Raw genomic sequence first — 27,976 nt, 5'->3', positions numbered from 1 at the left:
AGTCACGTCTTTAATTAAGGAAAATTCTCAGCAAGTATTTCTTCAAATAATTGTTTCTCTGGCATTTCTTCTCTTCTTCTAGAACTGCTGTTAGTTGGGTGTCAGTGTCTTCAAAGGTTCTTACTTGCCGTTTATAGGTTTTATGTTTTTATTTTTCTATGTTGCCTTCTGGGGGGAGCTCCCCAGGACCATCCTCCAGTCTGATAATTTGCTCTTTGACCATGTCTAGTCTAGTGTTCACATCTCTTTTATTTTTTGGCTTTTTATGTTAGTTACCTTATGTTTCATTTCAAAGCTTTCTTTTTGTGATTTTTTTCTTAATTATCTGTTTTTATTCCATTTCTGCCTGTCTTTGTTTCAAAACTTTGTGTGCATCTCTAATGGAAGTTACGCCTTCATTTATTTTCTTGAACATCTTAATCATATTAATCTAAATGTTTTTGTTTAAACTATTGTCTTTTCTTTTCTTTTTTTTTAAAGTATTTATTTATTTATTTATGGCTGTGTTGGGCCTTCGTTTCTGTGCGAGGGCTTTCTCTAGTTGTGGCAAGTGGGGGCCACTCTTCATCGCGGTGCGCGGGCCTCTCACTATCGTGGCCTCTCTTGTTGTGGAGCACAGGCTCCAGACGTGCAGGCTCAGTAATTGTGGCTCACGGGCCTAGTTGCTCCGTGGCATGTGGGATCTTCCCAGACCAGGGCTCGAACCCGTGTCCCCTGCATTGGCAGGCAGATTCTCAACAACTGCGCCACCAGGAAGCCCTAAACTATTGTCTGTTAATCATTTTTGTTTGAAGATTGTATGTAACACTAGATTTCCTAAAATGTTTTGGAATTTTGATTTTCAGATTTGTTTTGGTCTCTCTCTCTCTCTCATTATACCTACCTCCCTAGCAGTACTGCACTTGCTTCCACGTGGTTCTCTAAACCCACATCCAGAACCAGGACTTATAGGGTGTTTAGAAGCTAATGCTCCTTGGTGATATTGGGATATCAAAGATCCAGTCATAGAAGCAGCAGATTTGTCATTTTATCTTCTACAACTCCTAATCTTTTTTTGTTTTCTATCATTTATTTCTCTCTATGCTACATGCCAGGCATCTGGTTGTCCCTGTGTTTGAGATTTATCTTTGTTTCTGGCACTTGGGGATTTTCTCATTCTTCTTTTAGCATTGACTCACCTTTCAACGTAAGGTGAGGTGGCCAAGTACTTAAGGTGATGGACTCCTAATTTACTGAGGCACAGTATGGAATGTGGTCAACAAAATTGGCTTTGGAGTGAGATTTGAATTTTAGCTCTACTCCTTTTAAGCTGTGTGACCTGGAACAAGTCATTTTGCCTCTTGTGGTTTTTGTTTGTTTGTTTTGTTTTGGCTGCTGCAGCAAATTACCACATGGCTTAAAAAAACACATTATCTTATAGTTCTGTAGATCAGAAGTCCAAAATGGGTCTCATGGGGCTAAAATCAAGGTGTCTGCAGGCTGTGTTCCTTTCTGGAGCTCCAGGGCAGAATCTGTCCCCTTGTCTTTTGTAGTTTCCAGTGGCCACCGGCTTTCCTGGCTTGTGGCACCATCTCTACCTTCGAGCTAGCACTGTTGTGCTACCTGGAGTCTCAATGATTCCTCACGCTGCCATCTCTCTGGTTTCTCTTCTTGTGCCCTCTTCTAACTTTTATGATTACACTGGACTCACAAGGATAATTCAGGGTAATCTGTCTTAAGGTCAGCTGATTAGCAAACTTATTCCATCTGAAACCTTAATTCCCCTTTGCCATGTAACCTAACACAGGCCCAGGTTCCAGGGACTCAGATGTAGGCCTCTTTGGGGAGCCAATATTCTGCCTACTACACCTCACTATAACTCAGTTTCCCCATCTGCAAAATAGGGTAAATGGTGTGGTCTAACTGAGTCTAACTGTGTGTCTGGTACATAAGTACTCATAAGTATTAGCTAACACTATTATAACTATTACATCATTATCATGCAATATTTTCTCCATCATGTCCATTGTGCAGGTACATGTGTTTGGAGAATCTGCAAGACCCTAGTCTGACACGTTGTCAGAAGCACAGCTGGGTGAAATTCCTCAGGGTGAAAATGATAGACCTGATTACCAGCAACTACAGCCATGGAATCACATTATTCGGCAGAGTGACAGTTTCATTCCATCTATCCATCTGCTCAATCCATTTGCCACTAAACAAGTTAACTGAACATCTAGGTGGGACAAGGCGCTGTGCCAAGTCCTGGAGATACGACAGGAAGCAGAAATGGATGTGGGGTCCGCAGAAACTCTACAAGCCAGAAGGGAGTGGCAGGACATATTTAAAGTGATGAAAGGGAAAAACCTACAACCAAGATTACGCTACCCAGCAAGGATCTCATTCAGATTCTATGGAGAAATTAAAACCTTTACAGACAAGGAAAAGCTAAGAGAATTCAGCACCACAAAATTCAGCTATACAACAAATGCTAAAGGAACTTCTCTTGGTAGGAAACACAAGAGAAGAAGACCTACAATAACAAACCCAAAACAATTAAGAAAATGGTAATAGGAGCATACATATCGATAACTACCTTAAATGTAAATGGATTAAATGCTCCAACCAAAAGACATAGACTGGCTGAATGGATACAAAAACAAGACCCATACATACGCTGTCAACAAGAGACCCACTTTAGACCTAGGGACACATACAGACTGAAAGTGAGGGGATGGAAAATGATACTCCATGCAAATGGAAATCAAAAGAAAGCTGGAGTGGCAATTCTCATATCAGACAAAATAGACTCTAAAATAAAGACTATTACAAGAGACAAAGAAGGACACTACATAATGATCAAGGGATCTATCGAAGAAGAAGATATAACAATTGTAAATATTTATGCATCCAACATAGGAGCACCTCAATACATAAGGCAAATGCTAACAGCCATAAAAGGGGAAATCGACAGTAACACAATCATAGTAGGGGACTTTAACACCCCACTTTTGCCAATGGACAGATCATCCAAAATGAAAATAAATAAGGAAACACAAGCTTTAAATGATACATTAAACAAGATGGACTTAATTGATATTTATAGGACATTCCATCCAAAAACAACAGAATACACTTTCTTCTCAAGTGCTCACGGAACATTCTCCAGGACAGATCATATATTGGGTCACAAATCAAGCCTTGGTAAATTTAAGAAAACTGAAATTGTATCAAGTATCTTTTCTGACCACAATGCTATGTGACTAGACATCAATTACGGGAAAAAATGTGTAGAAAATACAAACACATAGAGGCTAAACAATACACTACTAAATAAGCAAGAGATCACTGAAGAAATCAAAGAGGAAATCAAAAAATACCTAGAAACAAATGACAATGAAAACACGACGACCCAAAACACGACGACCCAAAATTGACATGGCTACTATGTCCACTTCTAAAAACAGAAGTACCAAAGGACCCAGCAATCTGACTACTGGGCATATACCCTGAGAAAACCATAATTCAAAAAGAGTCATGTACCACAATGTTCATTGCAGCTCTATTTACAATAGCCAGGACGTGGAAGCAACCTAAGTGTCCATCTACAGATGAGTGGATAAAGAAGATGTGGCACATATATACAATGGAATATTACTCAGCCATAAAAAGAAACAAAATTGAGTTATTTGTAGTGAGGTGGATGGACCTAGAGTCTGTCATACAGAGTGAAGTAAGTCAGAAAGAGAAAAACAAATACTGTACACTAACACATATATATGGAATCTAAAAAAAAAAAAAGGTTCTGAAGAACCTAGGGGCAGGACAGGAATAAAAACGCAGACGCAGAGAATGGACTTGAGGACACGGGGATGGGGGAGGGTAAGCTGGGACGAAGTGAGAGAGTGGCATGGACATATATACACTACCAAATGTAAAACAGATAGCTAGTGGGAAGCAGCTGCATAGCACAGGGAGATCAGGTAGGTGCTTTGTGACCACCTAGAGGGGTGGGATAGGGAGGGTGGGAGGGAGACACAAGAGGGAGGGGATACGGGGATATATGTATATGTATAGCTGATTCACTTTGCTATAAAGCGGAAACTAACATACCGTTATAAAGCAATTATACTCCAATAAAGATGTTAAAAAAAAAAAAAGAAATGGATGGGGGGGATGGGGTTAGTGGTGATGGTGGTAAAATGATTTCGTTTCCCTGAAAAATGAAAAAAGTGATCAAATGTGCCAAGAATGGATGTGAGAAGCATATGCTTTCTCATCCCAGGTTATAAAATGGTAGCATTTCCTTGTTTTGCTTAGTGTGATCGGTTCCAGTTATTGGACCTCAAGCACCTGTAACAGATAGAAAAACTTCTAGAGATCATTTCAGAAAGTTAAAAACCCAGCTAAGAGAAAGCATAGATTTTAACACCTAAGCTTAGTTCCTCAAAATAAGGAGAAACATTATTTTAGAAAGGAGAAATAACCTAGGGATTTCTGAAAAGGATATATCGCTTGAAGAGGATGAATATTTGCAATTAATACTAACAAGGTTTAAATAGTTAACAAGTATACTGATTCAGACACTTGGCAAAATCTCCAGCCTGGAGTTGGAAATATTTCTTTTGAGTTTTTCTAGAGCAGGGGTCAGGAAACTATGGCTGATGGGCCAAATCTGGTCTGCAAATAAAGTTTTTGCAAATAAAGTTTTATTGGAACTCAGTCATACTTAGTCATTTATGTTCTCTGTCTGGATGCTTTTGCGCCATGATGCAGAGTTTAACAGTTGTGACAGAGATTGCATAGCTCTCAAAGCCTAAAATATTTGTTATCTGGCCCTTTTTGGAAAAAGTTTGTCAACCCTCATGCAGATCATTATTTTGGGGATCAGTATTGAGACTATTTTCAACCTTCATTGAAGCATCAGCAGCAAAGCAGAAGGGAAACAGTTTCTACAGTTGGTGGAAAAGTGACACATCGTAGAGGGAATTTTCCTAATCCCAAGCAGGCTTTCAGAGACAAGAGGCTTGAACGGGAATTCCAGCTCTCATTCCGGTGACTGCATGGCCAAGATGGTGGTGGATATAATTGCATGGATACAGTTTTCCTCCCTTTTGTTTCCAGTTGGCCAAGAAAACTACCTTTAGGTTCAGAAAGAGAACACAGCTGTACTCATTCTTATTAAAAGGATTTGGAGGGGTTGCCTGCTGGCCTGGGCCTTGGGGACGAAGGCTCTAAAACGGATTGTGCCTGGAAAAGGCACATCACCCTTGGCTAGTTCTTTTCCTCCCATATCGAGGGATATGGAAGAGTTAATTCTCAAAGTTTCCTCCAGATCTAAAAAGTTCTGTGAACATATCAGAGTGTGTTCAAAAATACGAAAACTAAATGTTGGCGAATTTTCTTGTGATTTCCTATCGCAAGTGTACTGGAAGATGAAGTGTACCAGCGCAAATATGGGGCAAAAGCAGCATTGGCTGGAAGTACACTGTTTAGGGAATGTTTTTTTCCATGCAAAACTTGTTCCATTATGTGATTATGAAGTAAAAATCAGTGAGAACCAAGAGACGTGCGTGTGTGTGTGTGTGTGTGTGTGTGTGCAAATCCAATGGTTTTGAAGCTGCTACTCAATTCTGCAATTTGGCTGTTCATTTATAAGGTCATGGATCATAATTTTCCGAAAATTTGGAAGACATGTGCTTTCCTGCTAAGGCCAGAAAAATATTGTGGCCCCAAAATTTCGAGTTTCTAAATTTTACTGGGTATGGTAGAGTCCAAATGCATGAAACCCAGGAGATTGGAGGGAGGAGGTGACGTGACAAGTGTTTGCTGCTAGGACCTGGCCAGATAGGCGTTGCGTTTACCTTAAAGCTTTCTTCTTCCTCTTGGTAGACGGGACTCATGCTGGTGAGAGACGTGACGAACTCGAGGGCGGTGAGTGGCTTGTGAGATTGCTGCTGGATTCTCCGCTCCGTGAGCACCTCCTTCACCACTTGGACGATGTGTCCCTGCGTGAAGCCGTCGCTGATCTTTGCCAGGCAACTGATACTCAAGGCACCAGTGATGACTCCGCCGTTGCGCTGAATGATCTCTTTCCACAAAACTGTTGTATCCAAAATGATGGAAAAGACAGAGAACAGGAGTCACCACAGAGAAAGCAGCATTAACCCAGTTCCCAGGACAAAGCTGCGGCTCACCAAGAAAGGAGAGCACTGGAGGTCTGCTCCAATTTGTAATTCAAATGAGCAGGAAGCCACAGAACCAAATGCTCTGCCCCGAGTGATTTTCAACCATAAGGGATGCACATCGATGGCCCTGAGGTCTACAGACTACGAGCCCCTTGAATTGACAAGGAAAAATTAAACTAGGGTCAGTATAGTTTTAGGGCGGTACCTTCAAAGATGTTCAAAATCTTCCAAAATTGGAAATTTACGTGGGTGTCTATGGCATTTGGCTAAGTAGGAGTCTGACTTGTTTGAGCTATAAAGTTCATTTCTTACATGATTTTTATGTGTGGAATTGGAATGCAGAGTCCAATTTCTATCAGCCACGGCAGGGCTCGGTTCCCGTTGGGTGTAAGACACTGTCCCACACGTCCTATTAGACAGAGCAACTGGACCCTTTATTCTCTGCCCCCAACAATGGAAAAACATGCACAGATTAACAGATCTACCAGATGGGTGTCCTGTTGTTGTGTGGGTCAGTGGGACCTGGGGTAACCGGGAGATTTCACTTAGAACACAGGGACGCTGTGAAGATGAATTATGAAATTATCCCTGATGTTTACTTAACCTTAGAGATAGGATGGTCCCCATACAACATTTGAGATGAGATTACACTTCGAGAACTATGTCTATTCTGTCAAGAGAGGCTCCGGGGAAATAAATGAGACTTGCTGTGGTGTGTTTAGTTCTATGAGGACAGTGAGGAAGGATGCAGGCAGGGGTAAGGTCTTCCGTATCAGAACCACCCGCAGCACTGAGAAGATTTGGCCAGATGTCTCTAGAGCATTTTGACCTTCTTTGAGGAATATCTGAAACAGTTTTTAAAAACTGAAGATTACTGCATGATCTGAGCACCGTCAGGTGTGTGACATGACTGCATCGTCCAAATACATTGATCCAAAAATACCTGATGAAATGAAAAGGTCCAATGACTGTCAAGGGACAGAATGACTTGGAACGTAACTAGGACCCACATCAGAGTCTGGCTTTTGGGGCCACGAGTTATTCCAACAATGCGCCTCCACTGTCCTCCTTGGTGGGGGATTCTTGGCCCCAAGGTGAGCTGAGTTGCTGGGAAGGGGTACATGTTATCATGGGGCCTGTGGTGTCTTCCAACGGTGGAAGGTTAGCCATCAAGGGCTGAAAGCTGCAATAAGAGCAGCAAGGGCCACGGGGGCCCCCAAATTTGCCTGAAGCAACATCTTCCTCTTGCGTCTACACTGTTACTTCCTTGGTGGGTTTATTTGAACCTGAACCCATCTAAGGTAAAAGTAGGAGTAGAAAGATTTACTTCTCAAGCTGCTATGAGAAATAAGGACAAGAATGTGTACAAATCACTTGGAAGAAACTGTTCTGGCATACGGTGGACACTTTCTCTTCTGTAGCTTTATTACTGTTATTTCTGTAATTTTATTACTATCAAGTCATTCCACTTTGTACCAAAGTTTCCTAATGCTCAGTAAAACATCAATGATAAAAGCTAACACAAAATAAACTACAGAGTATTTCTAAGCATATCTGTGTAAAAGACGGATTGGAGCAGGGGAGGGTTACCCTTATCTAAATACAACTGTTGTAGAGTTAGACATCAGGAGACACAACCCGTGGTAAAAACACACAGCAACAAGAACAACCAGATGACTCCATCCCTTGGGATGTCGTCTGTTTCCTGTCCTCATTCATAACATCTAGAAGCCGTGCGAACAGGTCTGAGTGGTGACTCTGGGAGCTGAGAAGGGAACATGTTTTATGGGACAGTCACTGGCGAGAACCCCTAAACCTGAGGACCCGGTAGATACCCCAGGCTGGGAACCCAGAGCAGCTTCAGACTTGGGCACCCGTGGGTGAAATTCCTACCTGCAGCGTGGAGGGGACAAACAGTGAGGGCTAAGGGCTTCCCAGCGACAAATATCGGCTCTCCCGTGCCCCCCTGTTAAGCTATGAAAGTCACAGCCTCCTTGTATTTTAACACAAAAATCCCTGCAAGTAAAGATTCAGTAATAGTGACGCAGACGTCGGGATTAACAGATACACACTACTATATATAAAGCAGATAACCAACAAGGACTTACTGTATAGCACAGGGACCTCTACTCAATATTTTGTAATAACATATAAGGGAAAAGAATCTGGAAAAGAATATACATATATACATACAACTGAATCACTGTGCTGTATACCTGAAACTAACACGATATTGTAGATCAACTATACTCCAATAAAAAAATAGTGATGCAAAAAACGACAATTACTCTGGTCTAGTGTGGACATGTAAACACCCTATTGACACTGAACATGTATAATATTCGTGTAAAGTCTTGGTCAAGCTTCGTCAAAATACCTAAAACATTGATGACTTTCCCAAGCTCATCATTTTTTAATGGTGGTGCAGTCACAGCTGCGGTGGGACTTGCCCACTTGCCCCCAGCCATCTCCAGATCCAGAGAAGGGGAAAGAGAATCAGGCTTGACTTCCTTCTCATGTTTGATGAACTAGACTTACTAGCTTTTAAAGGAACAGCTTCTACTGCTTTTACAAAGCCACCAGATCATGGGTTCTTGGCCCTTAAATAGCTGCTCTGGGGCAAAGAGGCGATTCAGGCGCGGAGGCAGCTCCAGCCTGGTGGCTCATTGCAGTGGGAGCCCCACAGCCAGTACTGGAGCCACAAGCAGGCTGCCAAGCCTTTGGTCCAGCGCGGGGAGGGGGGTGGTGGGCACAAAAGCACAACAGGCTTGGGGGCTGGCAATGGGCGTGGCCGTGAGGACCAGAGGCCAGGGCTACAGAATGGTTCAAGGCAGCTGAGGGGCTCTCTGGACCTACTGCCGTGTTTTACCTTCCTTTCTCGGATGTAGAGGGCTTCTCAGTTCTTCAGACTAATCTATATCCCCTTCCCCTTCTTTAGGCTGAAAGGAATCTGGTCTTGGGGGTCCCTTCTCTGCTTTTGGCATTCCCAATTGATTCTATCCTGGCTAGTGCTTTAGATGACATAGTCTCTTAAAATTCATTTTTATTTGGGATTTTGCAAAAGCACAAGAAGGTGAATAATGTGATTTGGATGAGCTTCTGGCCTCCGCAGTCTAGAATTCCAGAAAAATCGAAAGACATGGACTGATAAAAAGAAACGAAATTGAGTTATTTGTAGTGAGGTGGATGGACCTAGAGTCTGTCATACAGAGTGAAGTAAGTCAGAAAGAGAAAAGCAAATACCGTATGCTAACACATATATATGGAATCTAAAAAAAAAAAAAAAAAAAAAAAAATGATTCTGAAGAACCTAGGGGCAGGACAGGAATAAAGACGCCGACGTAGAGAATGGACTTGAGGACACGGGGAGGGGGAAGGGTAAGCTGGGGCGAAGTGAGAGAGTGGCATGGACATATATACACTACCAAATGTAAAGTAGATAGCTAGTGGGAAGCAGCCGCATAGCACAGGGAGATCAGCTCGGTGCTGTGTCCACCTAGAGGGGTGGGATAGGGAGGGTGGGAGGGAGACACAAGAGAGAGGAGATATGGGAATGTATATATATGTATAGCTGATTCACTTTGTTATAAAGCAGAAACTAACACAGCATTGTAAAGCAGTTATACCCCAATAAACATGTTAAAAAAAAAAAAAGAAAGACATGGGCTGGACCCCTCCGAGCAGACACAGGGTCCAAGGTGGGGGGCCTGTGATGAATTGGGTTATTAGCGGAACAGACCCCGGGGAAGAGAGGCAGGAGGAGGCATGAGGAACGTGGAGAGAAGGAAGCCCAAAGGGATTTCTGGGGACTAGACATGGCATTAATCAACCTGGGGGTGGATTTTCTTTGCAGAGACATTTTGAAGGAAACTGCTTGATTTGGGGAAAGGAGGTAGATATTGAATCATATTTGGTAAACCTTAAGGACCGTGTTTCCTCTGGCTGATCTACCCTTCTCTTCTCAGCCCTGTCACTCCCCCGCACCGCCTGGAGAATCTGAGATGTTGGATCGTGAGTGTTCCACGCACCTTTGGCCCTCTGCTGCCAGCAGACAGATGGACAAACAAGGGCCCAAGTTATGGATTTGCAGCCCAGGCTTTACAGGCTGCAAGAGACCGTTTTTTTGTTTTTTTGTTTTTTTTATTTATGGCTGTGTTGGGTCTTCATTTCTGTGCGAGGGCTTTCTCTAGTTGTGGCAAGTGGGGGCCACTCTTCATCGCAGTGTGCGGGCCTCTCACTATCGTGGCCTCTCTTGTTGTGGAGCACAGGCTACAGTCGCGCAGGCTCAGTAATTGTGGCTCATGGGCCCAGCCGCTCCGCGGCATGTGGGATCCTCCCAGACCAGGGCTCGAACCCGTGTCCCCTGCATTGGTAGGCAGATTCTCAACCACTGCGCCACCAGGGAAGCCCCAAGAGACCGTTTTTGATCATTGCAAAGACAGGAATAGTCTTTCTTTAAGATAGATGTCCCAGACACTGTGGCTATGGTAACTTCAAGGTCACTGGAGGAAACGCTGGACAGCATTTATGATGTTGGCGAGAATGGCAGCCTGAACAAATCACCCACCGAGAAAGAAATATGTGAGACACATGTGGTTGAGTGGACAGAGCCCTGGGCCCAAGATGACCACTGTTGCAGGTTTATCATCCGCCCACAGGTGAAGGGATGCTTCCTCCTTCCTCTCCCACGATGCTGCCGTGAGGGGATTCAAGTTGGAATCTGTCTTGTGATCTGAGTCCCTAGAGAGGCCTGGCACTTTATCAAAAGAACACAACTGTCCTTGTTATACATCAATAGCTTCATTTTGAAAGGGCCTATGGTTCTGTCAAACAATCGAAACTGTTCAAAGTCAAGAATAATGTTCTAGCCCCTGAAAATTAATACTCTACCTTATTCCATTAAGATAGCTTAAAATATATATACAATACAGAGAGAGAGAGAAAGACAGAGAAACAGAGAGACAGAGAGACACAGAGAATCTAACCCAGGGGCATGAGAGTGGGAAAGCTCTGTTGAAGCCAGGAGCGTGGAATCCTCTGTAGTGGGCAGAGAACGCTGGTGCTCACCCACCTCTGTGTTGACTCCTTCCTTGGCTAAACTACACATCCCTGCCCCCTTGAACCTTGGTGGGGCCTCGTGACTCATTCTGGCCAATGTGGCTAGAAGAACCGTTGGCCCCTCCTCAGTCTGGTCCCTAAATCTCCTGAGAGATCATTTATACTATCTTTCTTTCTTTTCCTTTGATGCTGGCTGGTTGCAAAGGATCCAGTGGAGGGCTTGTAGGCCCCAGAAGATGGAGAAGTCCCTAGATGGGTGGAGAAATAACTGGGCCCAAAGTCTTCCTGTGCTTTGCATATAACATTGTGATTATGAACACACTTTATCAAAACAGAAACGAATGCATATGGCAAACGGAGTGGCTAATAAGCTAAGAGTTTATAATGTATGGGGAGTAAAGGGTTGTTCTTCTAGCAAATCACACTGACCAGGAACTTAAGATCAACCAGAAAGGACCATATATCCTCTCTGTTTTGGTGGTGCTATTGTGACTAATGAAGGATTAATAGAAACCAAGTCTGACCTAATAGTTTTTATTATTATCAGCAATGCACCATGGCTACCACATCATTGCTACCGCCATCTCCTCTACCACGACTGCCACCATGACCAACAGCATCTCCATCACCCCCAGGCTGCGGTCACGACCACCATCATCTCCATCACCACCAGGCTGTGGTCACGACCACCATCATCTCCATCACCACCATGCTGTGGTCATGACCACCAGCATCTCCATCACCCCCAGGCTGCGGTCACGACCACCACCATCTCGATCACCACCAGGCTGCAGTCATGACCACCACTATCTCCATCACCACCATGCTGTGGTCATGACCACCACCATCTCCATCACCACCAGGCTGCAGTCATGACCACCAGCATCTCCATCACTTCCAGGCTGCGGTCACCATCACCACCATTTCCAACACCACCATCATCATCTCTAAACCAAATCTACCACTACCACCCTACCATGGGCGGCCAAGACGACCCCTCAATGAGTCGCACCTTTGGTATTCACATGCTGTGTAGTCCACTGTCCTTGAACTTGGGCTGGCCCTGTGACTTTCTCTTGACCAGCAGAGTGTGGTGAAAGTGACTCTGTGTGACTTCTGCAGCTGGGTCACAAGGATCCTTCCAGCTTTTGCCTCAACCTCTTGAAACATTTCCCCTTAGGATGTTCCCCTTGGGGACCTAGCTGCCGTGCTGTGGAAGGCCATGGGGAGGGGCCAGGTATAGGAGGTCTGATCACCAGCCCCAGCTGAGCTCCCAGCTGACAGCCAGCAACAACACAGTCCTGGAGGGAATGGTCTTGGATGTCCAGCCCTGTCCAGTCTTCAGATGACTGGAGTCCCAGCCGCCATTTACTGCGCCATCATGAAACACCTCGGGGAGAAGTCCCCCGCTGAGCCCAGTGGCCCCTCAGAATCATGAGAGGCGTACTTTGTGGTTTCAAGCCACTGGGGAGGTCTGTCACACAGCAATCGATAATGGAAAGCACCATCAGCACCACTGCCGGCTCCCTGGGCCATTTACCAACCTGCCATTTAAATATTCCTCCTCCACGCCCACCATCACCGCCTTCTCCCCCTCCACCCGTGCTCTCCGGGAGCTGAGATGGTGCTGGGCATTCTAGCCATCTCATGTAAGGGTCACCACAGCCCTGTGAACTGAACACTTCTCCTACTTTATAGCTGAGAAAATGGAGGCTCAGAATGTCAGCCTACTTCTCAAGGTCATCAGCTATTCGGTGGGAGAGCCAGGATCAGAACCAGGTCTCGTCAGAACCCACGTGCCACGGCTCTTCCCAATTTCACTGCACTGCCTCCCAGGGTCACTTTTTTGTATTGTTCCCATTTAAAAATAGGTTTCAAAAGAAGTGATTTTGAATCTGTCTATCCAAGGGAAAAAATGGAAAAAAGTAAGCTCTTGTTGTATTTAGTGTTTAAGTAAATCAACATTCTCTTGGACTAGTATTTTGAGCCTGGAAAAAAAAATCGACCAGGTGAAAAGAAATGCTGTTGCATGGGAAAGACATCACCACCACGGGGACAAGCTGAGTGACCCTAATCTACCTGTCAAAAGAAAAATTCTCACCCACGGGGGCTTTTGTCTCCTTCAGGGCTCAAAATAATAATGCCTGGCCAGTTTCCTTTTGTCTTGGGTAAAAAGAATTATGTTAACAACAGAACAGAGATCTATTGATCTTGGGGCCTGGTGTTTATGTTTATGGCTTGGAGTTCGGCTGACGTCCTGGGGCACTGGGACTTACATCACCTTCTGATGGTCACTGGGTGACGAAGGCCACCCTCTCGGCTCAAGCCCACATGCCTGCAAGCCCACACCGGACGGCCCAGCCTCGGTTACCGCATACTGCAAGGGGTGAGGGGTACTTGCCATATCTGGAAGCATAGTCTGGTCTGGGAACCAAAATAATTTTTTGATAAACTTTGCAAAAAGGTTGAAGTTCAGCGTCAAAAGGTCGCTGTGTTGTCCCCACAATCAGAATCCTGTCATCTGGTTTCAGGAGTTTCAGGATTTTGGGAAGCTGTTTTTTCAGGCGCTTAGGTTCCATCTGGGAGGAAGAGAGAGGGAAAAAAATGAGCCCACATAAAGAAAACAAGAATTAAGAACAAAAGAAAATATAGCCTTGGATGCACTGTGGCAAACATTTGCTAAAAAGTGATGCCCAAACACACTTGCTTAGAGTTTGTTCCGGGTCGGGTCTCGGGACGTGGTTCCTGGTTTGCATGGTCTGACTTGCTGGCGCTTCCTTTCCTTAAATCTGGTGTTCAGATTTGGAAAGGGGGAAGGAAGGAAGCACCTGACCGAACGTTCTAGCATCTTAACCCTAAGAATGGGAAACAAGGCGGATTTCCAAGCGGAAGGAAGCTGGCTGGGATTGAGAATTGGTTTCCAGTGTGTTCCTCTGAGCTGTTTTGAAGGTGAACTCAAGATTTCCTTTGCCGACGGCCGTGACAATGAGGACCAAGGTCTTGGATCTCAGATCTGAAAACAGCTGGTTACATAAGAGTGTGAAACTTCTCTCTGAAGCAGTTTGGATGTAGTTTGAACCTGTATTATTTCAGTATGATCTCAGCACTAATGAGGGACAGGAGCAAGGCTTGAGGTACCCGAGGCAGGATAACTTCTGGCCTCTGGGTGGGGTGGGGGGGGCGTGGCAGATTTGGCCACGTTGCCATGGCAACGCACGGGCTTTAAATCAACCACAACTAGTGCAGCAAGAGAAGACGAAGTGGCTAGGGGTGATGGGGGGGGGCCTCCACAGAGACACCCAAGAACAATCTGGGCCTTTTTTGCTCCCATTTGGCTCAGGGGCAATTGAGCCAGAGAGTTAAAGATCCCACCTATCCTGGGGCTTTCCTGGAACCGCCGCAGCACATGTGAGCTACTCTATAGAGATGAGGTCGCCTGTTGTTTGGTCCTGTGTGTCCTGCACACCTGGCCGGACGACAGCCCCGCACGTCTGCCCGCAGGAAGGGGCTGGCAACATCTAGGGAAGGGAGTGGGCGTGGGATAAATTCCACACTCGAGAATAAAAGCGAATGGCAGGAAACTGGAGGCAGGGGGGTGACAGAGCTGTGCACGGCTGCAGGGCCTTTGGGACAAGGACACTCGTGTGCCGGGGAATCCGTTCCCTGGGAGGCCCTTTGGCTGCCCCGTGGAATTGGGAGTCAGACCTGGGACAGCAGCCTGCTGGGCAGAGGCGGGGAGGGTGGGGTTAGGAGTGTGGTCCGCAGGGCGGGTGTGAGCTGGGTGGGTGACGCCGGGGAGGGAAGGGGGAGGGAATGGGCTGTGGCCATGCAGGGGGCCCAGTGTCGCACCCCTTCCTCCTTCCTTTTGTTTCTCCAACAGAAAGGCCCAGGTCCATGCCTGGATTGACGGGGTGCAGGGAAGATACTGGATGAGAAAGAGCAAGACGCCGGGCCGAGGGGCCGTTCGGAGGAAAGCCCAGTGGGAAGTTGCAGAAACTTTTGGCTCCAATGAGGCGTGCAGTTGGGGGCTTGCCTTGACCTTCCAGGACAGGGCAGCTTGTTACTTCCCGGCCCGTCTGCCTTGCTCATTACTTCTTACGCCCAGGCTGCTTCTGTAGTACTGGTAGCATCTACTGCGTGTTTCCTGTGTTCCAGGGGTCTCGCTCGGTGCCTGACATGAACCTTCTCACCTTATCCTCGCAGCCACCCCAGGAGAGGGACCCGTCCTCACCCTCACTCCGGAGATGCTGGCCTGAGGCACAAGGAGGCCAAGCGACGTCCGCAACCCAGAGTTCATGAGCCGGTCCCCAGCTGCCAGCACGGAATTAGTGACTCCAGAACCTTGCTCCTCCCCCTGTTCTGGGGACCCTGCCTTTCAGAGGGGATGTGCGGGGGGCCTTGCTTGCCCCCCCCCCAACTCCCTTCCTGTTTAGGGGCCTATAGCGATTGAGGGCTGCAAAGGAGACTTAAAATATCTATTATTATTATACTATGTTATCTATTATTATATCATTATTATGGTATAGATCAGCTTTCTTGAGATATAATTCACATACCATATAATTCACCTATTTAAAATGTATGATTCACCAATAAAATTAAAATATTAAAAAAATAAAATGTATGATTCAGTGGTTTTTAGTATATTCACAGAGTTGTGCAACCATCACCACAATTAATTTTAGAACGTTTTCATGTTCGTTACCCCCAAAAGACCCCAACCATTAGCAGTCGCTGCCCATTTTCCCCCAACCTCCTTCTGCAATCCTGGGCAATCACTAATCTACTTTCTGTCTCTACAGATTTGTATATTCTGGATATTTCATAAATAGAATCATTCAATATGTGTCCCTATGTGTGTGTGTGGCTTCTTTCATTTAGGATAACATTTTCGAGGTTCACCCATGTTGTGGCGTGTTTTAGTACTTTATTTTTTTTTTTTTAATTTTTATTTATCTATTTATTTATTTTTGGCTGTGTTGGGTCTTCGTTTCTGTGCGAGGGCTTTCTCTAGTTGCGGCAAGCGGGGGCCACTCTTCATCGCGGTGCACGGGCCTCTCACTATCGTGGCCTCTCCTGTTGCGGAGCACAGGCTCCAGACGCACAGGCTCAGTAGTTGTGGCTCACGGGCCTAGTTGCTCCACAGCACGTGGGATCTTCCCAGACCAGGGCTCGAACCCGTGTCCCCTGCATTGGCAGGCAGATTCTCAACCACTGCGCCACGAGGGAAGCCCAGTACTTCATTTTAATTGCTGAATGACATCCATTGTATGGTTATGCCACATTTTATTTATCTACTCATCAGTTGATGGACATTTGTTTTTCTTACGCTTTTTGGCTGTTGTGAATAACGCTGCTATGAACATTTGTGTATAAGATTTGTATGGACTCATGTTTTCATATCTCTTGGGTATGTACAGAGGAATTGAATTGCTAGGTCTTACGGTTACTCTATGTTTAACCTTTTAAAGAAATGCCAGACTGTTTTCTAAAGTGTCTGCACCATTTTACAATCCTAGCAGAGAGCAGAAGATTTAAGTTTCTCTGGACCCTTACCAACACTTGTTATTGTCTGTTTTTCTTACTTTTTCCTTTTATTTAGCCAACCTAGTGGGTGTGAAGTGGTATCAGATTGTGGTTTTGACTTTTACTTCCCTGGAGGCTAAAGATGTTAGCATCTTTTCACGTGCTTAATGGCCATTTGTATACCTTCTTTGGAAAAATGTGTATTCAGATCCTTTGCCCAGTTTTTAAATTGGTTACTTGTCTTTCTAATATTGAGTTGTAAGAGTCATTTATATGTTCTAGATACAGGTCCCTTGTCAGATTAATGACTTGCAAATAGTTTCTCCCATTCTGAGTTGTCTTTTCACTTTCTTGTTGATGTCTTTTACAGCAAAAAGTTTTCAGTTTTGATGAGTTCAGTTTAAGTTTTCTTCCGTTGCTTGTACTCCTGATGTTGTATCCAAGACACCACTGCTTAATCCAAGGTCACAGAGGTTTATGTCTCTATTTTCTTCTAAGGGTTTTATAGTTTTAGCTCTTGCTTTTAGGTCTGTGGTGCATTGTTGGTTAACTGTGCGAGGTAGGGGTCCAACTTCATTCTTTTGCAGGTGGCAATCCAATTGTCCTAGCAGCATTTGTTGAAAAGACTATTCTTTCTCCATTGAATTGTCTTGGCACTTCTGTCAAAAAAGTCATTTTTTTTGTAAATGTGAGGGTTTATTTCTGGACCAGTTCTATTCCATTGGCCCATATGTCTCTCCTTAGGCCAGTACCACACTGTCCTGATTGCTGCAGCTTTATGGTAAGTTTTGAAACTGGGAAGTGAGAGTTCTCCAACTCCATTCTTTTTCAAGATTGTTTTGGCTATTCTGGGTCCTTTGAATTTCCACATGGATTTTAGGATCAGCTTGTCAACTTCTGCAACTAAGGTCGCTGGAATTTTGATGGGGATTGTGTTGAATCTGTAGATCAATTTGGGGATTCTTGCCATCTTAACAATAAGTTTTTCAATCCATGAACATGATGTATCTTTCTATTTATCGAGGTCTTCATTAACTTTTTTCAACAATGTTTTTGTAGTCTTCAGAGTAGAAGTCTTGCACTTCTTTTGTTAAGTTTATTCTGATTTTTTGGATGTTATTATAAATGGAATTGTTTTCTTAAGTCTAATTTTAATTTTTTCATTGCCAGTGTATAGAAATGTTGCTTTTTTGTTGTTGTTGTTGTTGTTTTCTTTTTTAAAGATTTTTAATTTTTATTTATTTATTTATGGCTGTGTTGGGTCTTCGTTTCTGTGCGAGGGCTTTCTCTAGTTGTGGCAAGCGGGGGCCACTCTTCATCGCAGTGCGCGGGCCTCTCGCTATCGCGGCCTCTCTTGTTGCGGAGCACAGGCTCCAGACGCGCAGGCTCAGTAATTGTGGCTCACGGGCCTAGTTGCTCCGCGGCATGTGGGATCTTCCCAGACCAGGGCTTGAACCCGTGTCACCTGCATTGGCAGGCAGATTCTCAACCACTGCGCCACCAGGGAAGCCCAGAAATGTTGCTTTTTGTATATTGATCTTATATCCTATCCTGCAACCTTGCTGAACTAGTTTATGAGTGCTAATACTGCTTTAGTGAATTCCTTAGGATTTTCTGTATACAAGATCATGTCATCTGCAAATATAGTTTTATTTCTTCCTTTTCAATATGGATGCCTTACTTAATTTTCTTCCCTGATTGCCCTGGTGAGAACCTCCAATATAATGTGGGATAGAAGAGGTGCTCTTAAGGGGAAAACATCCAGTCTTTTACCATTAAGGATGATGTCAGCTGTGAATTTTTTTGTAGCTGCCCTTTATCAGGCTGAGGAAGTTTCCTTTTCTTTCTATTTTTTTAATCATGAAGGGGTGTTGTATTTTGTCAAATGCTTTTTCTGCATCTGTTGAGAGGACGGTGTGGTGTCTGTCCTTTATTTTTAATGATATAGTATATTACATTAATTGATTTTTGGATGTTAAGCCTGGGATAAATCCCACTTGGTCATGGTGTACAATCCTTTTTCTGTGTTGTTGGATTCAGTTTAAAGGGACGTTCTGTAATGTAACTCACAGCAGAGAAAGAGATGGGATTTTTACAGCAAAATAAATCTCACAGGCTGGGCCTGAAGCCAGATCACCAGGCAGCTTCTGATCATTTCCTCCTGCCCTCACAGCAGTCCAGAGGCTGCTTGGCTCCATCAGGAGGGAACAATGGCCCTGCAGGACTCCACCCAGGAAGCACGAATGGGGGTTGGGGACAACAGAGGAGCTTAAAAGAGGGCAAAGCACAGGAGAGGGATGACCCAGAATGAGACTCCCTGAAATCCCAGAAATGGGCATAAGGATGGAAACCTGCTCTCGAAGGGGCGGCTCCCCAACCCCTACCCCAGGTCTTTGCAGAAACCTGCCTTTGCTCAGACCCATGCTTCTGGGCTGCCTAGGATAGGGAGGCATGTTTGGTGGGCCTTGACTTTGCTACTGAACTTCCCTCAGGGGTCGGGCTCTGTGCAAAAATGAAAAGCTCAAGGAAAAAAACTCCATAACAACAGGCAGATGATGTAGCAAATGGTTCAGTGCACAGGCTTTGGGTCAGACAGATCTGATCCCAGTCTTGGCTCTGCTCTTAACAGATGTGTGACCTTGGGCAGGTTACTCAGCTTCTCTGAGCCTTAGTCCCTGCATCTGAGAAATGGGAATAATCATAGGTCCTAACCTGGAGGGATGGCATGAGGGGTGTATGGCATAATGTGTCTGTCTGACAAGTGCTTGAAATATAAGTGCTGGTAGGAAATCAATGCTAGGTCTGCTCTATTGAAGAGAAAGGTTTCTAAAGGGGAGAGTCATAAAAACTGGGGGCTTTATGATTTGAAGGAAACTAGCAATATTGCCAATGGAGCTGAAAATGACGGTGTAAAAATCTCCCCCAGTTTCCACTGCACTGGATGATGAGACGTCAATTGCTCATCTCTGAGGAGCTGCCTCCTAGGCCTCATGCCACTGAGGAAAGACCTCTGCTGAGATTCTGGAAGAATATTCCTTATAGGAATATCTACACCTGTGCCAGGAAAAGATCCACTGCATTTAGACAAGGCTTGGAGAGTTTGGAGATACTCAGAATTCATTTTACCAGGGTGGATCCAAAGCTCTCTTATGAAAAGTTGTTATACTAAAAACGTAACCCTTTGAAAAGGCAGGAGGAGGGGCAGGGTCATGTGGTAGGTGGTGATGGAGGAGGAGTTTGGCCAGGCCCTGCCTGAGTTGGCAGCATTGTGGGGGAGGTATCCCATGGGTGATTCTGGGTGATGCCGGGTGATTGCACCTGAGCCTCAGGGGAGAGCTGCGGGCTGGGGATGGAGTGGGGGCACTCGTTGGCTTAGGGGTGATTTGTTAAGCTGGTGCCCAAGGAGGGCGAGGAGAGCAAAAAGGTCTGTGGGCCTGAGATGGAATCTCAGTGAGCACCAGTGTATTTAAGGGGTGGGTAGAAGTGCATGGAGGAGACACAGAAGAAAGTGTTGGTGCGGTCTGAGGAGACCAGGAGAAGGCTATGGGGGCTAAGGGAGGACAGAGTTTTACAAGCTGGGGCCCACTGGCGAAATGGATTTCAAAGAACTTTGTGAGAGCAGTTTCCATGGAGCTGGAGAGCATCAAGTGGACAGTGGCGGGTTGAAGAGTGAGCGGGGATGGTGAGAATAGTCTTTTAAGAAGCTTGATGGAGAACAACGCAAGGTGGTAGGGGCGACTGGGGCATGTGTGGGGTGCACATGGAGCTGCCCAAAGACCGGTGGAAGAAGGACTGACCCCAGGACCCTGGTGAGACTGGAGACTACTACTCTGTGGGGGCAGACACACGCTTGCAAGGTCTGAGCCCATCCCCAGCAGTCTGGTTGCCATGGTGACAGTGGTGCAGTCCTGCCTGTTCTGAGGCAGGAGATGATATTGCTGTCTGTGTCTCCTGACAATGGCAGGGATGACCGAACTTAATTAGCCTGTTTGGATAACAAATGTTGATCCTGGGCCGCGTCCAGAGTGACATCTTCACTGATGGCGAGTCCCATTAGGAGGGGATGGAAATGAAAGGTGAGTACATTCAGCCAACACTCTTCTGCACTTGGGCCACCCCTGTTCCGGTTCAGAGCCATGTCCATTACGCATGAGACTGGTGTGCTCATCCATCATGTCAGCCAACATCCCCACCATCACCTGGCAACCTTCTCAGCCGCCCCGACCGCTGGACCTGCCAGCCCCACACCACCTTATCATTGTGGGCAATTTCAAATTAGTGTCTAACACCCATGCGGCAGTTTCCATTTGCTTTTCTGCAGCCAGCTTCAGTAAACCACGGCAGCAGCCAGCTCCAACCCAGCCAGCGCTTCCCTCGCGGAGGCCCTACTGTCATGTGGGCAGGGCTCCTGCTGGATGGAGTCATGGGGGTAATGGAGCAGAAAATGCAGCAGCAGCCCGTCCTGCCTCATTCCTTACTGCGTTCGCCTCACACACCAACAGCTGACCACAGCTCCAGCCTCAGAGGGTGGAAAGGAGGGCCCTCCTCCTGGGAGGGGAGGGGGAGGGTGCTGTCCAGGCATCTGCCAAGTCCCTGGGGGCTGGGTGTTGAGGACAACGTGGAGGGCAGGGGTGGTCAGGGTCCAGGGGACTCCGGAGCCTGACACATTTGCCTCTAAGATCTGAGGGCCCCACGGGCAGTCTTCAGGATGTGGTTTAAAGTAGCCTGGGGGTTGAAGAGGGGAAGAGGGAGGACGCAGGTGTAGTAGAAGTGTGGAGGGTCAGCCGGGAAGCCAGTGCTAACACTGGACCTGCATCCAGGCAAGGAGAGGGGTCCTGCCTCTGAGTCCCAGAACTGTACTTGACCAGCTGTGCGCCCTCTCGGGCCTTTGTCCTCTCCTGCAAAACACGGGAAGGCCGCCTCCCTCCCAGGGTGCTAGGAGCTTCCTGACCTACGCGTTGTGCCCCCTGGGCGTCCTCTGCCTGTTGCAGCAGCCCTAGGGGTCTCTGCACCTGGCTCTGCACCCAGGAGCCATCGCTGCCACCTGACCTTCTCCGTTGCCTCCCTCCTTATGACTGCACGAGCCTCCACACTGTACCTCCTAAAGGGCCTGAGCCCAGAGGTGGAGGCCTCGAGGGTGGAGCTAGTCATTGTGGGTGAGAGTGTTTTTCGAAGAGCGTTCCTGGAATCCCTCCAATGCCCTGGGCGGACGCCAGGAGTGCTCTGTGTCGTGGCTGTAGGTGGTGGTTTCTCTGCAGGTGGACATTCTTCTCTAGGTTTCAGCACCTTGGGGATCGGGGGAGCCTTTGGGACGGAGGCTGGGCTGGGTGGCAGTAAGGACGCCGGGCTCCTGGATGGCCAGGTGATGCAATGTGGAACCGGTCGTGCTACCTCCTGGTGCCTCTTGTTGGCGGATGCAGCTGCTGCCCTTGGAATTTGGTGGTCACCTCCAGAGCTTGGACGTCCGATGCTCATGACTGCCCCAGGCCCTGGAGGCTGAGGGACTTGGGTAAGGACAGGAGTCAGAGGCTGGAGGTGGGGTGGGAAGGAGAGGAGAGCTGGCCCAGCGCTGGCCCCAGAGGCAGGAAGGCAGCAGGAACCCTGCAGCCCTGCTCTCCGAGGGGCAGGACCAGGACGTCGAGCTGGAGGATGCATAGGCAGTGGTTCTCTGCCCACCGTGCTTTCCCCTGGCCGGGGCACTGGAGCTGGGGCCCCTGCACTGCTGCAGGGGTGTGCATGCCCCTTGCAGCTCTGTCTGTGCCTGGGCTGGCTCAGGCCCTCAGTTGGCCTCTGGACATTTGGGGGCCTAGGGACCCTTCTGCTTGTATTCATCAGGCATCCTGGGATTTTCCCAGGTTGTGATTCAGTCCTCAGTGCAGTTAATTCCCCGGACGGACGACAGACTCTTCTAATGCAGAGGTGGACAGAATAAATGTCCGATTTGTCCGCAACAAAGATTGTGCCACCAAAGGCCTTCATTTTCTGCAGGAATGACTAGTCCGTGACTATATTTGTGGGAATCAGAGATTGTGCTGGAGAGAACATCTCGGGGTCAGCAAGGAAGGGCCTATTCAGGGGAGGGTTCTGGAGACTCTCCTTTGCCGGCTCCCTGCTCTTTCACAGTGACTCCCCTTAGGGGGGGCGTCTACTGAACTCACATTTCGTTCCCTGCCTGACTCTCCCTCAAAGCCCACCAGCCCTTCCCCCAGGGCCCCTCTGGCTCTCTCAAACGGGCATGTCCATCCCTCTTACTCTCGACCCACTGAGGGGTACAGACGAGCAGACGTAATTGTTGGCAACAAACCGACAGCTCGAGGGGGTCATGGGAGAGAATTCGAGAGGGGCTTCACGAACTCAGAGGCTGTTCTCTCTGGAGCCCTTTAATTAGATAGTTAAGGAAGTGGATGCTCAGAGAGGTTAAATTACTTGCTCAGGGACACACAGCCAACTAAGATGAAGGGCAGAGCAGGGCTGGAACATACATGTCCTGAATTCTCATTCTCCAGGCTGATGTCCAGTGGGAGAGCCCTCGCCCATTAATGAGACAAAGCTGGTGCCGTGAAGTGTGTGACACCTTGGATTACACACTGCCTTGCATCTCTTTAGATTTATCGTAGTAACTGCTGCCTTCAAGTTCGCATGTATGTGGCCTTTTAAAAGATATATTTTATTTTGTTGTTTTTTAAAAATTAATTTTCATTGGAGTATAGTTGCTTTACTGTATGTGGACTTTTTTTTTAACGTACCAACTTCGCCAGCAGAGGGAGCTACCTACCAGATTCCCAGATTAAATAATAAATGAGTCCTCTTACGAGTTTCTAAAATGACAGGGCAATCAAGGCTCATTTGGGGAAGAAAAGATTCAGCTTTCATTCTTTATCCAAATCATCTCTACCTGCTAAAAATGATGTATAATACATAAGGAGCAAAAGTGATTAAAATCCTTATGAATTTAATCAGAAATTCACAGTTAACCACTATTTGCTTTGGTGCAAATTGATGTGGAATAACAATCATGTGTATCTGCAAATTTTTTTTAACTTGTGGGAAATTTGCTGGTGATTTGCAGGGGGAAGTGCGGGGGAGGGGAGCCATTGAAAGGAGAGAAAAGGAGGAAGGAAGCAATTGACAGAAGACTCCCCGGGGACACCCAATGTGGGGCGCTTGGCAGTTCTTTGGACGGTCTTTGTTCATAAATTGCAGGCCTTTTGCTATTTATTATGATGAACAATAGGAAATCCTAATAATAACTCCTATGTGTGCCATTTGCTGTAAGTGAGCGGAGTTCTCTCAATTGTTTCTTACCCCTGAATCGGTAGGTTTGGGTTTAACGCTCCCCTCCCCCCTTCTCCATACTTTTTTTCATTTCTTCTAAATTATGTCTCGTAAAATCAGACACTGGATCCTTTCAAATGCAGACAAGGGCTTAAGGCAGAGAGACGGCTGCCCCTCCGTTTCCTTCCTCCCTTGAAAAAGCAAGACCGTCTTGAAAAATCGAGGTAGTCCCTGGTACGGGGCCCCTTTGGAGGAGGGGAAGGGCCGCATTAAGAAATGAGAAGCCCTCACCTTCCTTTCGGCGCTGGGGACTTTCTTGTAGAAGGTTTTCTCGGTGTCTCCAATCCACACCACGGAGGGCTGGAGCTGGCGGGCCACCTGCAAGGAGAAATGGTGGGTTGTAAATGCATTTCCCTCTGGGGTGCACACTTGACCCCAGGGGACGGCGTGGGGGACTCGCGGGGCTGCACTGCGCATGCGGCCTGTGGCCTCCTTCACAGCGGGATGGGGGCGCTGCCCGGCCCTCTCCCACCTGTGGGCAGGTGCGCTGGGGGTCTGTGCGATCTGTTCCAGGACCCCGAGCCTCGACTCAGTTTGGCTTGAAATAAACCAATAGTTTTCTGCTGCAAACGAAGGGAATTGGGCCAGGAGTTTTAATTACAGCCTACGCCCCGCTCCCAGGTTGATTCAAGTTTGCTCATTTCGAGAAAAGCTGTTTTAGCACCAGGGCCCCCATGATGCCATTTGTTCGTCTCCGTGTGGCTGCGCCTTTGTGGCCGTGGTTTCCTCTGGAAGGTGGCTCTGAGCCCCTCCAGGGCGAGCGGGGCTTCGTGACAGCACTGGGACTTACCGTGGGCCCATGAATAATTGCCACGCACCTAACAATCTCTTCAAAGCGCCCCCATGAGAGCAGAGTTCGGGTATTTTTGCAACAATTTGCGCTTTGTGCAAAATGGTGACAGATAAAAGCCGTCTCCAGCCACAGCGAATGCAGTGTTACGTACTCCTATTTTTGTATCTCTTTAAACATCATTAAGGCAGCAGGTATGATTCTTAAACCAAAGCAGACATTTAATAAATGATGGAAAAATCACCGGGAACACTGGCTGAGTCTGCTTCCGCCAGCACTACGTACCAAGGGAAGCAGATTATGCGCGTTCAAAGACAAAAGTGGATTCAGCTTGATCCCCTTGCCACTCCGACCCCCAGGCTGGCTGTATTCCAGTCCCACACACGCCAGGACGCCAGGACGTTCAGAGAGGAAACGGTACCAGCCAACCACTCTATGGTCAGCGTTATTCTTTAGGCCCTGAGCCACAGAGTTTAAGAATTCAGAATCACAAGTCTCAATCCCAGTACCCGAGGCAGCTTGGCGTGGAGCAATCAAAATAGTGAGCGAGACAGGCCCGGGCCACACGCATTGTACAGGGCATCACACGCAAGATTACGGCCAGCACAGACCAGCACTTCCTCTGCTTGGAGGGTGTCACCTGTGATACCTCATGTGAGCTCACTACAGCCCTATGTAGCAGGTAGCATTATTATCATCCCTGTTTACAGATGGAGAAACTGAGGCTCAAAGACACTACATGACCTGTCCAAGGTCACACAGCTAGAAAGTGGCGGAAGCAGGATGCGAGGCCAGGCTGATTGATGGCTGCCGGGTCTGTGCTGGAGGCACGGCCATGTCCTCGGGTCCTCTCACTTCCTCCAGCCAGATGCTTGAGCACCCTCCCTTGCCCCACCTCCCATGTCTAACCATCCTCAAGTCTATCCATCCCCCCTCCTAATCTCTTTCAACCACATCAGTGCATCCATTCTCTCAGCTCCTGACTTTAACCCCCAACTTCTTTCCAGCTGTCTTGCCCACTGCAGTCAGAGGGACCCACTCAAGTGTCAGAGGGGCAGTCTCCAAGGAACCACTGTGCCACTAAAAGCTATTTTGGGTTTAAGTCAAAAGCTTCCCTGCTTCCAGCCCCCAAAGAAAATAAGCAAATGAGATACTGTACATAAAAGGTTTTCAGCTTCTCTGAAAAAAGATACTTTATAATAGCAAAGGCAAAAATCTGATTCTTTTCAATCCCTCTTGAAAATCTTAGCTTTAGAACGGAAACCAATGGAAACACAATTTTCACATAAGCAGCTGTCTCCTGTCTCAGGCTGACTCGTGCGCTCACCGAGGCAGCAGACCGGCCTCTCCTGTGTCCATCTGGCAAACACCGGATCTTCCATGACTCTTATTTGTGTGCCTCTTTTCTCTAGATCCAGCTGTTCTTAATGGAAATTGCAGATGTGAGTACCAAGTATTCCAGCGTTCCTTTTCTCTTTCCGATTTTAACAAGGTAAGCTACCTAGATGGACTTGACACACAGGCATCTTATTAGTTTGGGATAACTTTGAAAGCAGCAGTCTTATTTCTCGCACCTTATTTAAAGTTGTTCTGAAAACCTGGCCACACCATTCCATTGAATGGGAACGCTAAGGATTGTTCCCTGAACTCGAGCGCTCTCTCTGAGCGGTGGGGGAATTCCACACTTCCTGTGTTTCTAACACGCACCTGTGAAGGAATTCCTTCCTCAGGACTGTCACCTGCTCTGGGGTTCCCAGGGCTGTGCAGAGGGCCTGGGTGGCCACATGGTTTGGAAGGGCTCAGTGATTATCAAATGAGCAGAAAACACTTCCCAAGCGAGTTCTTTGATGATAACAATACAAAGAATGGTCATTTGCAAATTGCCTTGAGATCTAGGATGCCACTGCTACTCCCTTTCCATGTACCCCATGCGGAGGCAAGCGCGTCCCACCCGACTCCTCTTTACACATAAGGTGCCGAGGCGGAGAAAGAAGTCAGTAAAATCCCCTCCTCCCCCGGCACAGACAAATGTGGAGCCCAGAGTAAGCCCTGGGTCGGCCCGACACCCCCAGGCCAGCACTATCATCCAGGCAGCAGGTTCCCACGTTGCCATGGAGAGAAGATGCCTATTCCAAAGCATCTCCTTACCCTTGGCCCGTGTCCTCCTCTATCACCTTTCACTCTAATAGGAAGAAGGGCTCTAAGACCATCACCGTCTTGTCCTCCAGAGCATGAATCTCTATTTCCCTGACCTTCCTCAGTGGCGTGCCTGGTCAGGGGACGTCTGGTGACCTTGGTCAGTTCTGGGCAGAGAAGAGGGGTACAGAAAGCTGGGCCCTCCCAGGCCGAACACCTCTCCCACCAGGAAGAATGGAAGGAGCTGAGGCTCTTTTCCTTGGGGAAAAGAAGACTCAAGGGGGCAAGTGAGCTGATTTCAAGTAGTTGAAAGGCTGTCATGGGGAAGAAAGTCTGGCTTTATTATTTTGGGTCCAGCATGTAAAATGAAAGCCATTCTCTCATTTTTCATTCACAACATTGATAGAGGGGCTTTGATGTGCAGGGCACTGGGGTAGGTGCTGGGGTTGCTGACTTCAAGGAGCCCACCGATAGAAGGGGAGGGCAGATGTGCAGCTGGGAGGGGGGCACAAGGAAAATAGGGTGTCAGCAAGGACCACCGATGACAGAAAGAGGGAGAAGTGGATGAGGGGGTAAGTAGAAATGGAGACTGCAGACGAGGGTTAAAGGAGACAGACCTTCCAATGGTTTCCAGAAGGTCCCAGAGCCTGGAGAAGGGGATGCATCTGCCATGCTCAGGACAGGAGCCAAGGTGCAGGGCTAGGTGTGCCCGCATGGGGCTGCTCGGGGTCATTCTGGAAGGTGTCACAAAGGCCTTGGCCGTGCTACGGAGTTTGCTTCTACCCTGGAAGCTGTGGAGAGTCTGTAAGGGTCTTGAATCGTGACCTTTGATGCTGGTTGTGTTAGAGGAAAATCCCTCCGGTAGGGTGTGAAGCATGACTGCTCCCCGGAGACTGGGAAAGAGATGGGGGTGTGTGTGCAGATGGCGTGGTGAGAGGTGAGGCTGGAGGCAGGGAGAGGGTTC

At 47.2% G+C, this 27,976-nt stretch overlaps 1 protein-coding gene across 1 annotated transcript in view; it reads right to left on the bottom strand.

The window, feature by feature from the left end:
• Positions 1-4,650: 4,650 nt before the first annotated feature.
• Positions 4,651-27,976, bottom strand: part of IQCA1 (IQ motif containing with AAA domain 1) — a 166,351-nt gene continuing 143,025 nt past the window's right edge. Inside the window, exons 16-19 of the mRNA XM_068543717.1 lie at positions 24,318-24,404; positions 13,627-13,804; positions 5,844-6,082; positions 4,651-5,120 (exon numbers count right to left, since the gene is read on the bottom strand). Coding sequence (XP_068399818.1) covers positions 4,992-5,120; positions 5,844-6,082; positions 13,627-13,804; positions 24,318-24,404 — 633 coding nt within the window. The 3' untranslated portion in view covers positions 4,651-4,991. The remainder of the gene's footprint in view (positions 5,121-5,843; positions 6,083-13,626; positions 13,805-24,317; positions 24,405-27,976) is intronic.

Source organism: Eschrichtius robustus, chromosome 5 (assembly GCF_028021215.1).
Source record: "Eschrichtius robustus isolate mEscRob2 chromosome 5, mEscRob2.pri, whole genome shotgun sequence".
Taxonomy (NCBI): domain Eukaryota; kingdom Metazoa; phylum Chordata; class Mammalia; order Artiodactyla; family Eschrichtiidae; genus Eschrichtius; species Eschrichtius robustus.
This window is presented reverse-complemented; position numbering and strand designations above follow the sequence as displayed.